Source organism: Erinaceus europaeus, chromosome 2 (assembly GCF_950295315.1).
Source record: "Erinaceus europaeus chromosome 2, mEriEur2.1, whole genome shotgun sequence".
Taxonomy (NCBI): Eukaryota; Metazoa; Chordata; class Mammalia; order Eulipotyphla; family Erinaceidae; genus Erinaceus; species Erinaceus europaeus.
Window position 1 is genome coordinate 123,255,822 of NC_080163.1, and position 18,612 is coordinate 123,274,433.

At 39.2% G+C, this 18,612-nt stretch overlaps 1 protein-coding gene across 3 annotated transcripts in view; it reads right to left on the bottom strand.

Moving 5' to 3' along the window:
* Window positions 1–18,612, bottom strand: part of CDH13 (cadherin 13) — a 1,263,374-nt gene that overhangs the window by 582,147 nt on the left and 662,615 nt on the right. For all 3 annotated transcript variants that reach the window (XM_060185111.1, XM_060185110.1, XM_007528362.2), the window contains one exon: window positions 14,041–14,193. In XM_060185111.1, the coding sequence (XP_060041094.1) occupies window positions 14,041–14,193 (153 nt within the window). The remainder of the gene's footprint in view (window positions 1–14,040; window positions 14,194–18,612) is intronic.

The following is an 18,612-nucleotide window of genomic DNA, read 5'->3' on the forward strand; positions in this document are numbered from 1 at the left end:
AATAAATAATTTGGAGATTGCCAGCCAACAGATAAGCCCCTAGAGAAGAGAGAACTAAAAGCTTGGAATTTAACTTAGTCTAGAGATTGAGTCAAACTATATGGGAAGAAGTAGGCAACACATAAAACACCCCCCAAACCTCCAAACAGAGATTTAGAATAAAGTTTTTCTGTTTTACTCCATCTAGAAGGGAACTTTAAGACTAAGTATAGGAGAGGTGCCCCAGTTCCTTGTAAGTAGTGGGTTCTTAACAAATACGTTTTTTCAATTAATTTCTAGTTCATGGCAATTTCTTTTTCCATCCTTCCTTCCTTCCTTCCTTCCTTCCTTCCTTCCTTCCTTCCTTCCTCCCTCCCTTCCTTCCTTCCTCCCTTCCTTTGATCTTTCCTTCCTTTTTCTTTTTTTAAAATTTTAATCAATTTAGTATTGGATAGAGACAGAGAGAAATTAAGAGGAGAGATAGAAAGGGAGAGAGACAGAGAGATACCTACAGCCCTGCTTCACCACTTGTGAAGCTTTTCCCTTGCATGTGGGGATGGGGGCTTGAACCTGGGTCCTTAAACATTATACTATGAGTGCTTGCATCCCCACCTGGCCACCCTTTCTTTCCATTTCTCACCATTTTATAGCTTATGGTGGTGAAGGAGACTGAACCTATGCCTTTGGAGCCTCAGGCATGAAGGTCTTTTTGCATAACCATTATGTTAACTACCCTGCCCTAGTTAACAGCAATTTGAATGCTATTGTTGATGTAGTCAAATAAATCTTACCTTCCTGAAATGGAAATTGTAGGTTACACCCTTGCTGAAAATCCTCCAAGGTTTTAGTGGAAACAAAACTTCAAGTCCTTAACCTACTCTACAAGACCTGACAGGATATTTGCCTCCCCTCCCCACCCCCTATTATTCATTTTACCCCAAGATCTTTTTAATATCTGTATTAAAATAAGAGTTTGAATTTTCCTCCCAAGTTTTCCTGGCTAAGAATGTCATTTAGCTGATATGTGATGTTCTGATTTTATACATCTAGAGACATGATATGTCTTCTGCTGTCAACCAGTGTGACCCTTCCATGCAATATCCAAAATGTAAATCTGATCATGTCATTCTTTTGTAGGAAATCCTCTAAACATTTATCATCAAGAGGTATTATGTCTAAATTAATTCCTTGCTTAACACAGACCTGCCTTCTTTGATGGTTATATTTATTTCCTGTCTCCTGCAGGACTCCTATTCTCCACTTCTCTCTTTTCTGTCCCCTTCTCCAGGAACAAAGTTCTACTCCTTGTCACTTGTGTAATACCTCATTATTTTTATACATATAAGTATTTTTATTTTATTTACTATTGGATAGAGGCAGAGAGAAATTGAGAGGGGGGAAAGGGAGATAGAAAAACATCTGCAGCCCTGCTTTACCACTCACGAAGCTTTCTCCTTGCAGGTGGGGACCAGGGGTTTGAACCTTCATCTTTACACAAGATAATGTGGGTACTTAAGCACTTAACCAACTGCACTATGGCCTGGCCACAATACCTTATTCTTGACCATTTACTTTGATGTCACATCCTTTGGAAGGCTGAACTGACCTGCCCTTATTCCTGGAAGTGTTGTCATTGAAAGACATCATCCTCAGCAGGGCTATTCTCAACTATCCCTATGCCTGGTATCATAGAACAAGCACAGACCTCTTGTGGTCTCAAGCTTGGTAAGGATGCTTGAGTGAATAAGCTGTAAAATATTTTCAGACTCTTTAAAAAGCCATTACTCCTCCCAGTTGTGATAACCAAAAATGTTTGTGGAAACTGCTAGCTACCTCCTGGGACAAAATGTCTGTTTTGAGAACTTCTGTCAATTACACTGACACTAATAATTAAGGACACCTTCCTGCTCAGGAGATTCACCTCCCCCAAATATTCTTTCCTGTTAGGTCTTTGTGGACCATGTGGCCCTCCAGTTATTCCATCTCACTCTGTTCCACTTTCATTCCCAGAACCCATAGCCACTTGACTTATTATAAACCCATTGTAGTCATTTTTGATGACAATGATCCATGAAACAGAACTTGGAGGTAGCCTCTCTCTCTCTCTCTCTCTCTCTCTCTCTCTCTCCCCCCAGTTAGGCATCCCATCACTGTCTGCTCAATCAGTTGTTCTTGAGATTTATCTCCACACTGTCTACTAGGGCTGCATGTCTTGTCTTGATTTGTATTCATCCTCATAGGATTTCCAAGTTGCTGCTGTTCTAATTACTGCTTCATTTCCCTCCACTTCTCTTGGCTGGATAAGTCTCAACTGGTAAAAGAACAAGTTCTTCCACTTTTTCCTTTCTGCTTTGAAAATTTTGCCCACAGAGTATCCTATTTCAAATGTGTAGACTTTTGAGAGGAAAGAGGAGACTTGTGAAAACTCATGGTTCAAATCTCCTCTCTCAAATGGTCTAGTCAGTAAGAGCTAGTGTATCTCCAGAGGCTGACCAACTCCTCTGTCTTGAATGAGGACATAACCAACATATGCATTTTATCCCTTTCACAGGGATTCCTTGCATCTTAACTGCTCAGGGGGAACTCAGTCTCCATTATGACATTAATCCCCTAGTATTCCATGAGAAGTGCACATCTGCCTTTGCCCATTAATGCCAGTATCTACCTTTCTTCCTTATCTGGTCACCCTTAGGTACCAACTCTTCCTATCAAAATGCTGCAGGAGCCTGAAGGTGTGGTAATTATTTTTCCAACAGTGTCATCCTTTGTCACCTGGTCTCTAAGAAATAATGCTTGAACCTAGAAATCTACCCCATCTTTTGTGATTATTTATTTAGATTTCAGTCTCCATATCCATTAATAAAATACCTTAATAATTTTTCTGCTATTTAAGCCAAGGGTCTTAAATCTATTTCAAGGGGCCAGTAGAAGAAAACAAAGTATTTCTATTTTTTTCTTTTGCCCTTCTCTCTTCATTGCATACTCCTGAAATTGATCCTTCCCTACCCTGCTCACTTTTACCAAATGAAAAAAAGAAAAGTTTTTAATACTATTAATAACTGCAAATAGATGAAGAGTGAGTAGAAGGAGTTAGAATAGATATCTTATCTGTACTTGCAGGATCTGATCTCAGAAGAATTAGCTATAGCATTCGTTATTGAGAGATTAAAAAAAATACCAGAAACATATTCTGAGTATTGGTAGTCAGAGTTACTGATAAATTATTTAGCTTGTTTTTATTTGTAAATCTATCAGGTTAGGTAAAATGGATCTAAGGGCTCTTTGCAGTTTGGACATACTTTTTTTTTTTTTTTTTAATACTGCCAAGTCGTTTGAGTAAATAGGTATGATTAGATCTGGCTGTAGTTAGATGACTAAAGCAGAGAGGAAAAAGAAAAATGGATAAAAATTAAATAAAATCAGGCTACATAATTTATTTGTACCATGACTGTATGATAGGTCCAGGCCCTGGGCCAGGTACTTTGATGTGAGGCCCAGCATGGGGAGGAGAAAGTTGAAAGATTCACGACTAGCCACCTGCCAAGATTCAAGTTGAACCTCTTTTGAGGAGTTTGTGCTAATGAAGTTTAGAAAAATGTGTTCCTATAGTTCTGAGTGAAGAAGCAGCTTTGCTTAGTGGACCAAATAAATAATCAACCAGGAGCAAATCAGCGTTCTAATCCAGGTTCGTGGCAGCCTCAGCAATGCTGTTTAACTATTCATGCCTCAGTTTCACCAGCTGTGCCTGGTAGATAAGGCCTGGTTGCAAAATGAAGTGTTTGGAAATGTGCAGAACTGAACTAGAAAGAGTTAGATGGAGATGTTCAGAGGTAGTGGGGTACAAAGAGTCAGCAACCGAACCCTGAATTGCTTCTAAAGTGAGTCAGAATTCAACCTGTTCATTTGTTTATCAAATTCTATTTCTTTGCATTTCCATTTTTAAAGTGCTCATGTCAAAAGAGATATCAGAAAGTAGTTAGCTTCTGTTGTTTGCTCAGTATCAAGCAGTTAACTGATTGAAGGGGAATAAGATCTTTGATTTTCTGCTATAATAGGTTAGAAACTCCTATGTGTATTATCTCATTTGATATTTACAACAAAGCCACCTAGTATATGTCATTATCCTCATTTCTAGTTGTGAATAAACTAGGGTATAGATGGGTTGTATTAACTAGTGGCTTTCAAACTTGGCTTCACAATGAAACACCTGGAGAGTGCTATAAATGAATGATACTTGGTCCTACTGCTGATACTCGATTTAATTGGTTTGGAGTGCAGTTTGGGCATCAGGGGTTTTAAAAACTCCCCAGATGATTTTAATGTGAAGTAAAATTTGAAAATCACAAATAACTTGCTCAAGGTTACAGATCTAATAAGGCAGGAAGAGCTGCTTTTGCTGACCCCAAAGCCAGCTTCCTCCTTTTAGAGCTTAGCTCAAATCATAGGAAGACACTTTCATCTCTGGACTAAAAGGTTAGTTTCAGAGAAATAAGCAAACACTTAGTAACATGGTATTTAACAGTCATCCCAAGTATAGACAGGATGGAAAAAGGAAATATGGGACAAATTTGTCTATCCACATGAGTCATTAAGGAGACAAAAACAAAGGGTGTTTTGAAGAGTATCGATTAGATCTACAGGGCTTTCAAATGGAGCACAGTGTACCAGGAAAAGTAAGCACCTTTAAGGCACAAACTTATTACCCTGGCAGGACTAAAATGGAATTTGTTCAAAGGTCGTATTCATTGAGGGAAATTAAGCCAATTGCAGTGCAGTAAACACTTAGTAGATTTAGACCTGCATCCTCAAAGATCAGGCTGCATCAGAACCACCTGGAGGGCTGGTTCAATATACAGTAGGTCTGAAGTGGGATCTGCTAGTTTACATTTCCAGATAATGTAGCTGGTCTGGGGGTTACACTTTGAAAGTTGCCATGAAGATGGTTCCCTTCTATAGAGGGGACACAAGGTGCTGCTGACTTCTAAAGTTTGACTACCAGTTGGATGCCTAGAAACTGCTTTCATCTCTCACTTGTAAAGAACTTCAACACTGATACTTAAAGTCATGGCTCCTAATTCTGTGACACTCAGTGACTGTACTGAGTGTCTCCTCTGTATATCCCCACTTACTAATTAAAGTAATGGGAGGTGATACTGCACCTGCTCCCTCATTCTAAAAATATAGTAGTTGAGGATTAAATTACTTGCCAAAGTGACACAGTAGTAAGACAAATTATGGCAAATATGGTGTTTACCCCCCTTCCACCTAGAAAAGTGAACATTTCATAATTCATCTGATAACAAGAGTTAAGATTTAAACTTCAGTAGGTCTGACTCTAAACCTCAAGCTTCTAACTTAAGTCCTCTATCTCCTCCCAAGGGATTATTTTATAAACCAGTTGGGTTAATGGTTACAGGATCAGCAGATTTTGAGTATGCAGTTACATTCTCCCAAATATAGACTAGTTAACTCTGTCTGGATGGCTATGCCTGACACTGACTACCTCTCACTTGGAAAAAGTATACACTCGAAGTATACTCACAGCTTAGTTTAAGCTGTGGATGTTAACCGTAGTACAAGGCCCTTTCTTCCCAACATGAGAGCTGGCAGTGAAAATGAAAAACATAAGGCAGTAGCTGTGTATTGGCGATATGTGGTTATGGAAAGCATGGTGTCGGGGCCAAACAGTGGCACACCTAGTTGAGCACACATATACACAAGGATTCAAGTTTGATCCCCCAACTCCCCATCTGCAGGAGGAAGGGGGAAGCTGTGAGGCTAGTCTACAGGTGTCTATCTTTCTCTCTCTCTGTCTCCTCCGGTCCTGTAAATTTCCCTGTCTTACTAAATAAAATAAAAATAAATAAAATATTTAAATAAAGAACATGGTGTTAGAGTTATCTGGCTCTTTGGGGCATCCAGTTCTGAGTGTCATAGAAGTAGAGTGCCAGAGAAAGGTAGAAGCACAAATGACTCTTCTAGAACAGTGTTTCTCAGGCAAGAGTGAACTTGTACCTAAGGGACAACTGGCAATATCAGGAGATATTTTGATTGCCAAGGTTGGATCATAGGTGCTATTGGTGTTTAGTGGTTAGAGGCCAGAGGTGCTTCTAAATATCATGCAATGTACAGACCTTTCCCACCCTCCCCACCTCCAGCAAAGAAAAATCTGATCTAAAATGTCAATAGTGCTGAAGATAAATAGAGTTGTGAGGACTAGTGTCCTCAGTGGCTGAGTAATTTCTGGTAGCACCACTGTTACTGGTCATGTAGCATGTAAGCCAGGTAATTAGGTACTCTTGACATTTCTATAAGTTTCCTGTATCCTTTAATAAATCCTGCTCTTGGTAAATTAGTTGAAGGGGATTTCATTGGCTATCAAGAGTCTCAAATAAGAAAGATGGTGGCGGGGGTGGGTAGGATTGTGGGGAGAAACTAGACTACAGGATGAAGAAATATGTGACTTTCCCTTGCAATTGAGGGATGGGGAGCACTCCAAGCACAGATATTACCAAGGGCAGTACAGTTCTATGGCAGCAACATGTGCTTCAGTCACGTGTATCACGTACATTAATATGAATAAGATAGCCACATAAATAACTTATCTGTGTAAACCAACATCTCCTAATTGTCTTATGATAACCAACATTATGGTACACATTTTTTTTCCATATGGCAGCATCATTTTTCACCTTAATCTGTTTTCTGTCAAATTGTCTTAGAGCTACATATAGGTTAGAATTGGAACAAAGTCACATGAGTGGAAAGAAATGCAGGAGTAAGCATACTCTTTGTCTGACAGATACATTCCAATTTTATGGTAATACACTGAGTCATAAAATTAAAAGTTACCCCCACTGGAAAAAAAAAACTAACTCAAAGGAAAGCAAATTGGTATATCCCAGAAAATGTGAACAAATATCCTGAAGTAGACAATGAAATCCTACTCATTTTCTGAGGCCAAGAGATTAGTCTTCCAGTGATGAGTTCGATAATTGAGAATGATAACAGTATTAAGTTCACCTTCATGAATTACATGAGATCATCATTAGGTATTTAGTACAGAGTCTTGGCACTTGTAAATGTTTAATAAATATTAACATTAATATCCATAACAATAGCATACCAAGGGACCTCTTTCTTGTCCTTAGATAACATATCTATAAAGATAAGATAATACACCAATATCACAGAACTCTAGAGAGTTCTTGGAAACTTAATAAGTGCTCAATAAATGTTAGTTCTCTTTCTTCTTCAGAGCGTATCTCTCTTCTCCTACCACAATCTGACATTCTTAATTGTCAAAACATTTCTGACCATAAATAACAGTTCAGGTGACAATCTTTTGATCATGATGTCCTCCTACTACCATTGTCCTGCTTCCTGCTTAGCCTCAGATCCCCTTTGGGGTTCAGCTTAAGCCCCTCACTAGTTGGCACACCTGCATAACAGACTGTCTCCCACTCCACTCCTGTCCTCACATATTGACAAATTTGCAGCCAACAGATTATATTCACAGTATGAGGGAAACATTACCACCTGCTAATATTTTTATAGAATTTCATAAACTTGGTCATTCATGAATCATTTACAGTACTTTATTCCAATGAAGAGTTCACAAATCACTCAAATGCGGGCAAAATGCATAATAATGAGTAATATTTCAGGAGGCTTTGCATTAACATGTCAGCTTCCAGTACTGCAAGAGCTAAATTATTTTGCCAGGTGCCACTTTGGGTCAGTTGCATGGGAAGCTCTTTAGGGGGCTGGGGTAGGATTAGTGGGCAGTTGGCAGCAGGTCATAGAGAAGCATGGTATTTAAGAAGAAATATATCATTAAACCAGTCATACTCCCTTCATAGCCCTAATAAGTAAAATTCCTAAGAAAGGGATCTAGGAATTTTCAAGCTATATATTAACATGCAGGGGAGTCAGGCGGTAGCGCAGAGGGTTAAACACATGTGGCGCCAAGCTCAAGACCAGTGTAAGGATTCCGGTTCGAGCCCTAGGCTCCCCACCTGCAGGGGAATCACTTCACAAGCAGTGAAGTAGGTCTGCAGGTGTCTATCTTTCTCTCCCCCTCTCTGGCTTCTCCTCCCCTCTCCATTTCTCTCTGTCCTATCCAACAACGATGACATCAATAACAACAACAATAATAATTACAACAATAAAACAACAAGGGCAACAAAAAGGGAATGAATAAATAAATATTTTTTAAAAATAAAGTGCAGATGGGAATAAAAGAGAAAAGGGTATATCTTAATTATTAAAAATGCCGAATTTTGGGAGTGGAGAGAAACAAACAAGAATTCAAAATTCAATACACACCAGTGGGAGACCTTGAAAAAGTTATTTAAGAGTTATTGGATTATCTGTAAAATGGAGCTAACACCTACTTCTTAAGTCTCTTGTGTGAAATTGAGGTTAAATAAGAGGTACATATCATGTGCTTCATGCAATAGTAGCCATGTAGTATTCAATATATAGAAGATTTAATGATAACACACATGCATGGAACCAAGGGCAGGTTTTTTTTTTTCCAGTTTCCTTCTACACTTGACCTTAACCAAAAAAAGCGATTCCAGTTTACTTCTTATGCAAATCCTTGAGTGTCAGTTCACAGTTTTGTTTTGTCTTTTAAGATTTGGGAAATGTTAACATAAGAAAATGGGATTGTGTGATAGTATTTAACTTTCAATAAATATTAAAGTATTAGAGCAAATGTAATAGCAACACTTTCACCCACAGTCTGCTTTTTAATTTGGGAGGGAGGGTGAGGCAAGGAATATGTTTTATTACTCATTCGGTAATAAGTTAATAATTGAATTACTCAATTCAGCAAGTAAGTTCTTACAGAGTCTGAATGAACCACTCGGTCTGTTTTATTTTTACTTTAAACTTGCATTAGGGAAAACTGAAAAGTGTGAATTGAAGACTCTGCATGTGTTCTTTGAAGAAGCAAGTTTTCTACAACATGACAGTAAATTATCAGAATAGTCGCTTGAAATGGACAGAACTGTGACATTTTTGTACCCAAAGTCTATCAACAAAAGAGTAACCCAGTTCTCTTTAAATCTAAAAATAGGTGAACCAAGCACAGGTTTATTGAGATGGGGGTGTCTCTCAGCAAGGATATGAAAAAAACAATATAAAGGCCAATGCCAACTTAGGATCATGAGGCATAGGGGAGCACAGCACTAGAAGGAAGACCTTGCAGAGGCCAAAGAAGAGAGATTCAGGACCAGGTGGCTGTTTGCCCTTTCTGCCTGGGTGTACATGTAGAAAATGGCATGCCCATCAAGCTCTGGCAGCCCTTATAGTGGGGGGAAGATTTTCATGACCTATGTCTGGGCTATCCAGTCCAAACAATGAATAAGGCACAATTCCTTGATACATCACCTGCACCTGTGGAGAGGACCAGAAACTTATTTATTAGAAAAACAGCCTAGGAACTAAAATGAAAACTGCATGAAGGCAAGAAAACTGGGATTTTTTTGTTTCCCATTGTATTTCCCTACCACCACCTCAGAGGGTAATCCTCATCCTACAAGTACTCACTTACAGATACGATATAGATAGGATGCATGGGTTGATACAGTAACATATTATAAGGCTGATTATGAAAATCTGATTTCTGGGCAAGCAGAGCTAGACAGACAGAACTACAAAGTCTTTGAAGCTATCATTTACTTTCCTTTTCTTTACCTCATTAATCTTTCCTTTCATGTGGTAAGGTTATACAGTATGTACTATGTTTCTGGCAGAGTTCTAGAAACATAACACATATTAACTAATTTAATCTATTAAAATTAAAATTCAGTGAGATTAGCATTGCCCTTTTTTTGCATTTTTCCCCTTTTTGCATTAAATAGATGAGACAGTTGAGGCAGACACCTACCTCAAATCCCCTATAATCATGATTCAAACACAATCATTGGGGTATATGCAAAACCATATTTTAAATTGCTATCTCAGATGGCCTCACTTTAAAAAAGAGTGTGAGGAGCTACAGACAAGGCTGTATTTCACTAATTCATTTCCAGTTACTAGTTAGCAAAAATTCATAATTGTATATTTAATAATATTTCTTTTATGTCTGTTTTTTTACTGCCACCAGGGTTACCACTGGGGCTTGGTGCTGGTACTGCAAATCCATGGTTCCTGGCAGCCATCTTTTTCCTTTTTCTTTTCTTTTATAGTTTCTTTTATTTAACAGGACAGAGAGACACTGAAAAGGAAGGGCAGATAGAGAGGGAGAGAGAAAGATAGGTACCTGCAGACCTACTTACAGCTTGTAAAGCAAAGGGGGGGGGTTATTTGAACCTGGATCCTTGAGCATAGTGTTTTGTGCACTTAGCTGAGTGCGCCACTGCCCAGCCCCCTCTTTGATAATCTTTGGAAGTGCTAGGGCTAGCCCCACTTTATGGATGACAAGCACAAGATCAGAGTAGGTAAGAGGGTTGTCCGAGATCACACAGCTCAGTAAGCAGCAACATTGAGACTTGAACAGCAGTTTTCTGATCCCAGTACTCGTCCTTGCTCTGAATCACTATCATCATTTATATAGCACTCAGATAAAAGTAAAAAAAGTCTAAAAAGATAGTAGTGCTATGATTTAATTTTAGTCCCTGATACCTTTGTAAATATTAGAAAGAGTCTACAAAGGCCCGGAAATGAAGCTCGTTAGTGTAGTCCATTGGATTACCATGCACACAACCCAAGTTCCAGCCCAGTCACAAGACGCTGGAGGTCTCTGCTGTGGTGCCTTTCTCTCTCTCTCTCTCTATCTTTATCTCTTTCTCTCTCTTTTTCTGTCTTTCATTGGAAAAAAAATAAGTCAACCTGGAGCAGTGAAACCACAAGAGAAAGAGAGAAATAAAATGCCCAAGAGTTGGGACAAGATAATTCACTTGTGTGTGTGTGTATTTGGCCATGCATGCTACCTAGGTTCCAGCCCCAGCCTCCAGAATACTGAAGGAAAATTTAATGAAAAATTGGCCTGAAGGCTTAAAGCTGATGGACAGACCTTGTTACTGCAGTGCAAACTGTAGCCTGAGCTCTCTCATTCCTCAGCTTTCATCCGGTGTGTCAAATCGTGCAGTCATATGTAGCAGTCCAGCACAAATTTTGGAGGCCAGAGAAAAGGAATATATATTTTTTAATTCATGTATTCTTCTCAAAGATTCATTAATTAGCATTTTGGATACATAAAAAGATAAAATCAAGGTCATTTCCATTCAAGGAGAATGTTCACAGTGAGGCTGACCCTGGTTAACAGTGATGAGAAGTCCTTCTCAGAATGTAGAAAGTCTCCCAAAAAGGGTAATTCTAATTTTTAAACCATCCTGATTTAAAATTTAAAAACCAGGGAGTTGGGTGGTAGCGCAGCAGGTTAAGCGCAGGTGGCGCAAAGCACAAGGACCTGCATAAGGATCCTGGTTCAAGCCCCAGGCACTCCACCTGCAGGGGAGTCACTTCACAGGCAGTGAAGCAGGTTTGCAGGAGTCTTTCTCTCCCCCCTCTCTATCTTCCCTTCTTATCTCCATTTCTCTGTCCTATCTAACAATAACGACATCAATAACAACAACAACAACAACAATAAAAAGGACAACAAAAGGAAAATAAATAAATAAATATTAAAAAATTCATATAAGTAAGTCCTGTTTTCAGGTTGCAGAGCACTTTAGAAAATTCTCTTTACTTTATGTATATTTCACTAAGGTTGATTCCCCCGGGAATTCTTGTGACCTGCCTTCATCTAGGAGTCTAATTCTGATACTTAAAAGAAGGGCAGCAAATATTGTGCTTGGTTTATGTCAGTCTAGAAGGGCAAGGGAAAAACCACAAGTCTGTGGTGGATTTCAACCTTCTCATGGATGGCAGTAAGAAACTGATGTTTAGAATTTGTGGAGCATAAATCAATGATAAAATTAGCAGATACGTTTATTAAAAACTTCCTAGGTTCCAGGTCTTGAATTAGATAGTCACATGCAAAAAAAAAAAATCATCCCGTCTAGACCTAAAGGGTGCTACAACTAGCCCCACTTTATGGATGAAAGTTCTAAGATCAGAGTAGGTAGGAGGGTTGTCCAAGATAAAGATAGTTAACATTAATGCTAAGGCTTGTATGAAAATGTAATAAATCTGGAGCTCTCAATACTTATATTTATGATATAAAGTCATAAAGCATATTGTGTCCTCTATTCCCTTGAGCTCCAAAGGATATTCCCATGATATCCATAGAAAGAGGAAAGGTTGCTTATTTGTAGTCTGCTGTTGGCTTTTCGGGGGCCTCAGGCAAGAGAGTCTGTTTGCATAACCATTATGCTATCTCCCCCACCTAGCTGTGGACTTTTCCTATAGCAGCTGGGCTTCAACAGTTGCTAGGTTGTTACCACTGGTTACTGTCAAAACCAGCTGTACCTGAACATTTCTGAGGGTGCCAACATTTAGTTTCTACAACCAGATGCCTCACTGAGTGGTTCCTGAAGACACAATGATCACCCTTTAAGGTGATTTGAAAGATAATACCCTGCAGATGCTTTGACAAAGCTTCTGAGAGGTAATCTGAAAGGAACCTTCATCTTCCCAACACCTGGGACCTGACACATTGCTCAACATGATTTGGATGGCCCATTTCCAGCATGCTACTACACTATGTCTTTCCAGTATTTTAATGTCCTCTCACAGTCATACTGTCTTCTCACTGGAATTTCTAAGCAATCCAGTTTGGTAGGAAGGCAAGTTCAATCCCCAGCACTATCATAAGCCAGAGCTGAGTAGTGCTCTGGTATCTCTCCCATCTCTATCTTTCATTAAAATAAATAAATAAATAAATAAATAAAATATAAAAGAAGAGAAGATATAAATATATAAAATATATAAAATACAAAAATACAAAAAAGAGAAGAGTGTTCTACTTGTATGATATTTATAGTTCACACAGTATCTGTTTGCAAGCACTTGATCTCTGCACCCTGAACGGTTATCAACTTCTTTTTTTTTTTTTTTTTTTTTTCGGTTATCAACTTCTGAAAGTGAACTTTTATGCACAGCCTTTCACTTCTCCATCTGAAAGTAATATAGCTCCATTAGAACAATCAGAAAAACAAAGAAAAATCACCACCTGAACAAAATCAATAATACCTTGATTTCTCTTACATAGTGTTTTATGAAACATACACTCATGGTAACATGTGCAAATGCTCATTCTTTAAAGAAGATGCTAATGTTTTTTGCACATCTGATTCCATCTGCTATCTTGAGACTCTCCATAGAACTAGAACTTCTCAAAAATATTTTTAAGTGACTACAGAAAGCTTCCTTACAAGTATGGATCGACCAGTCAATGACCATATTCAGTGGGGAAGCAATTACAGAAGCCAGACCTTCTGCATCCCACAATGACCTTGGGTCCATACTCCCAGAGGGATAAAGAATAGGAAAGCTATCAGGGAAGGGGCTAAGACACAGAGATATGGTAGTGGGAATTGTGTGGAGTTGTACTCCTCTCATCCTATGGTTTGTTAATGTCTCCTATTTTAAATAAATAAAAAAAAAAGAAAACTTCCTTAAAAGTCATACCATAAGTAACTGCTACCATATTACTGAGTTTTAGTAATTTTCTACTTTTGGAGACTAGATTCTTCTATAATATTGGGTAAAAATTTAACTAAATCTCTCCCTATCAGGATTTTTCCCCCCTAAAAGTAGAATCAACATTTTATAGGGTTTTAACCTTTTGCTGATCTTGATGAACTGGTTTCTAGAAAGCCAATTTTAATTCAAGAAAAATTCTGACCTATTCTGAGGTGTCTGTCCCTCAGAGTCCCCCTCTTTGTCTCTAGGATAGAAAGTCTCATGAAGGCCACTAACAAATAGAGAATTCCGTGGTTGCTCTGTAAAGGCTCAATGTCACTCAGCTCCCACAGAGATACATACACTTAAAGCTGCACAGCCTCAAATTTGATGAAGCACAGAAATAATGAGCTTAGTGGAAAGAAAAAAAATCTTTGCAAACCATATTTTTACATGCAGAATGGACGCTCGGAGGATACTCACTTGATAAGTAGCAATTGTTTCTCGGTCCAATGTCCGAGTCACAGAGACACTTCCTGTGTTCTCATTGATTCTGAAAATTCCTTTAGGCTCTTGATCCACTCCCTTTCCAGTGAGCCGGAACTTGGACCCTTCTGGTCTGTCACTATCGACTACCTGGTCAGTGAAACAGAATGGTATTTAAGACTTTGGCTGGAAATCAAAGAGAAAACACATTGCAAACATATCTCAGTGACCATGCCAATAAATGCAAAGGTGCTTGGTGAACCTGATGACACAAAAGGGCTAAAAACAACATCCTTGCTTAACAACTTTCATCTGCACATGCAAATCTTTGCAGCTTTAAGCTGGCAAAATTTTCTAGCTCTGGGTGACATATTGAGGAGTATAATAATTCCAGAAAATTCAAGTTTGGACATTAATATTATTTTTACTATCAGGAAGAGATTTCCACCCCACCCTCCAACCCCCATCCCCAAAGCAAGACAAAATAGGCATTGGAATACGTCCATGTTGGGCAGGCAGAAATTAAAGTGGCTCGTATTTACTTAGATGAGTCTTCAGTTATCAACAGCGTCACCTGCCCAGTGCTTCTACAGGAACTAGGTAAAAGGTTTAGTAAGCATTTTTCATATTTTTCAGAATTCAAAACAATATTGAAGCAGCAGGGAACATTATTATTCCTATTTTAAGGATGAAACCACTGAGTACAAAAATTTCACAAGCTGGTATTGGTTCCAGAGGTTCTAAGCAGTCTTGCTGCAAGCATTTTCACATCAACCATTTCCACCAAGTTGGTCATAAAATAGTTTTTCTTCAAAAGAGTAAAAAGGGTTAATCATACACACATTACAGTGTGCAAGGGCCCAGGTCAAGTCCCTGATCCACACCTGCAGGGGGGAAAGCTTCACAAGTGATAAGACATGGCTGCAGGTATTTCTCTATCTCTCTCCCTCTCTATCTCCCCATCCCTCCTCAATTTCTATGTCCTATCCATTAAAATGGAAAAAAATGGCCTCCACCAGCAGTTGATTCATAGTACCGGCACTGAGCCCCAGCAATAACCCTGGAGGTAAATAAATAAATTACATTCTCTGTTGTTTTGAGGTTTATTTTATTTTTTAAAACATCATTTAAAGGTATCCAAACAAACAGAGAAATATTATATGCATCAGTTGATCCTAGAGTTTGTCTAAGTATTCATCTACGTTTAATGTCATTTTATCATCAATACTTGGAAAACTGATTGAATTTTAATAACAATATTGTGTTCAAAGTCATGAACACTATAGACATTCAGAACATACAGATACAAGAGTTTACACCAATCTAGATATAACCAACTTATAATAAAAGGCATCTATTGAAACATAGTTAAGTGTCTTTAATGGTTTAAGTGTCAGGATTAAAAAAAAAAAAAGTCCCTCTGGTAGAATGACCCTCCCTGGAGGTCATTTCTGCACTACCAAGCCTGCAATTCTAATGAGGGTCACCAGGTGGCAGTGGTACTAAAGCAGTATGACCCTCACATCAGGTCCCTCTGCCAAGCTCAGTTGAAGTTATAAACACAGTTCCATATGGCAATGCAGTATTTTTCCAATTTAAAAATATTCTTTATTAATATGCACTGAGAGATTTTTTTATTAAACACCAATTACTTCTCTTTGCATGTTTTGGACTAAATGGAAACATCTAAGGCAAGACTAAATAATGCAGTATTTTTTTTTTTTTTAACAACACTGCTTAGATCTGGCCTATGGTAGTACAGGGGATTGAAATTGAACATGGAGTTTTGGAGTCTCAGGTATGAGAGTCTGTTTGTATAACTATTATGCTATCTCTACCCCTGCCTCGATGCAGTATATTTTGATGCAAAGAATTTTCAGCCACTGCTTGATTTGACTTAATTCAGCTGACATTCTTTGAGCCACTACTCCCTGCTTAAAAACTCCATGATGTCAAAAGTCTCATCATAATGGGTTCACCCCTGGATTCCAGTGCCTAGCCTACAGCAGAAACCAAGGCCAATTATGGGCTAGTGGAGAGCACCACTGTTAACACTACCATCCCAGTCCTAGCTTTGTCACTGAGCAGCCCCATGCCCTTTAATATGCATCACTTTGTCTCTCAGTGTTTTTATTTATGAAATGATGATCACACTACTTATTCCTCAGGTTTTTGAACATTTAATGAGATTTGAGTGTAAAGGAACTCAAGAAATCATCATCAGTACTACAATACTAGTAGTTAATAATCATGAAAAAACTATGCCCTTCTGCCTTTATACCTCCTGCGACAGAAGTGGCAGGTCAGAAAAAGGAAGTGACTAGGAGAGGGGGCGGAGCGTGAAAGTAACAAGCTTCCATCTAACCAGTGGGGATTAAACCAATGTCCTGCAGGCAGGGTGGGTCTTAGGCAATACAGTGATTATGTAAATAGACCACAGCATCAAGCAATGCAGCAGACCTGGTGTAATGACCAACAGGAGGTGATTGCATCACCATATGTAAGTATCTAGTGTTGCTGAGGACTTATTCTGTCTGATGCAGTCTCCGCCCCCAGGTTTTTCTATGCCCCGCTAAATCCTAGAGTGCCCCCTTTCAACCAATCCTGGCTCCGCCCCCAGGTTTTTCTATGCCTCCCTAAATCCTAGAGTGCCCCCTTTCAACCAATCCTGGCCCTACATGTCACCCCTGGTTGTCGCCCAATAAAATGCCCCCTCACCCCTCCCCTCTCCCTCTCTGGGCTCTCAGCTCTCCCTCTCTGAGGTCTCGCTCCCTGCTCTCCCCCCGTGGTCGGCCATTGCTGGCTGGCTCCACGTGGTCTGAAGCAAACCTCCCCCCCATCCTATAATAAAGATCTGTGTACCCCTTTGCTCTGGACGTCCGCTCTCGTCTCTGCGGTGCAGCCCGACACCAGACCACCTCAACAACAATCTAGGTTCAAGCCTGGTCCCCCACCTGCAAGGGGGAAGCTTCATGAGCAGAGAAGCAGGTCTGCTGGTGTCCGTCTCCCTCTCTTTCTCTTCCTTCTCAGTTTCTCTCTGTCTTTAACCAAAATAAATTAATAAATATATAAAAACATGAGAAAAAATATTTCGTATGAGATAGCTTCATATGAAAGAGTGGGGGACTAAGGGGAGAATTAGATAATATTTGCACTAATTCTGTATAGATGTTTAATGTCAGTTGCTTTTCAGATGTGTGATGTGAAAATATCTTCTTCCATTTACTTGGTTGCCTCGCTTTCCTTGTGTAGTTTGCTTTTGATGTGTAGAAGCTTTTTTGCTTCATGTAATCCCATTTATTTACTCTTGTTTTTTCTGTCCTATGCCCAGGGAGTTGAATGGATACATTTTTTTCATTCTGCCACTAAAGATGGAGTTTTAAAAAATCTAGGGAGTTGGGCAATAGCATAGTGGGTTAAGAGCACGTGATGCAAAGTGCAAGTACCGACATGGGGATCCTGGTTAGAGCCCCTGGCTCCCCATCTGTAGGGGAGTCGCTTCACAGGTGGTGAAGCAGGTCTGCAGGTGCCTATCTTTCTCTCCCCCTCTGTGTCTTCCCCTCCTCTCTCCATTTCTGTCTGTCCTATCCAACAAGGACATCAATAACAACAACAATAGTAACTACTACAACAATAAAAACAAGGGCAACAAAAAGGAAATAAATAAAGATTTTTAAAAAATCTTTTAAAAAAATCTAAAAAAAAAAAAAAAAAACTATGCCTTTGGTGATAAAGACTAACATTTTCAGGTGCTAAAAATCATCTCAGTCATATATATATATATTTGCCTCCAGGGTTATTGCTGGGACTTAGTGCCAGTACTATGAATCCACTGTTCCTGGTGGCCTTTTTTTTTTTTTTTCTTTCATTTTATTGGATAGGACAGTGAGAAAGTGAGAGAGAAGGGGGAGATATAGAGGGAGAAAGAAAGAAAGAAAGAAAGAAAGAAAGAAAGATTGATTCTTGAAGCCCTGCTTTACCATTGTGAAGCATCCACCTTGCAGTTAGGGAGCCAGAGCTCAAACCCAGATCCTTGTGGGGCCTGTGGGCTTAGTACTATGTGTGCTTAACTGAGTGAACCACCACCTGGCCCCCTCATAATATATGTTTTTTTTTAATTTTAGTGGAACAGATTTTTCTTAAAAGAAAGGCAGGAAAGAAGGAAGGAAGGAAGAAAGGAAGGAAGGAAGGGAGGAAGGAAGGAAAGGGCTGGAGAACAACATAATTATGCAAGGTACTTTCATGCCTGAGGCTCTGAGGAGGCTCATTCTCTGGCACCACCATAAGCCAGAACTAAGCAGCGCTCTTGTCTCTGTCATTCTCTCTCTCTCTCTCTCTCTCTCTCTCTCTGCCTTTCTGTATAGCTCTCTCATTTAAATAAGATGAATTAAATTAAGAAAATAATTCTATAAATCTAGGAGCTTCAAAAAAAAAAAACTACACAACTCATACACATATCTGGTTTGAGAAGAAATATGCCATGGGAAGGGGCAACCACACTTCTTTGTTACCTTGTTGACATCTCTCAATTGCACTCCTCCCTCACATAGAGCCAAATATGGGTTGAGA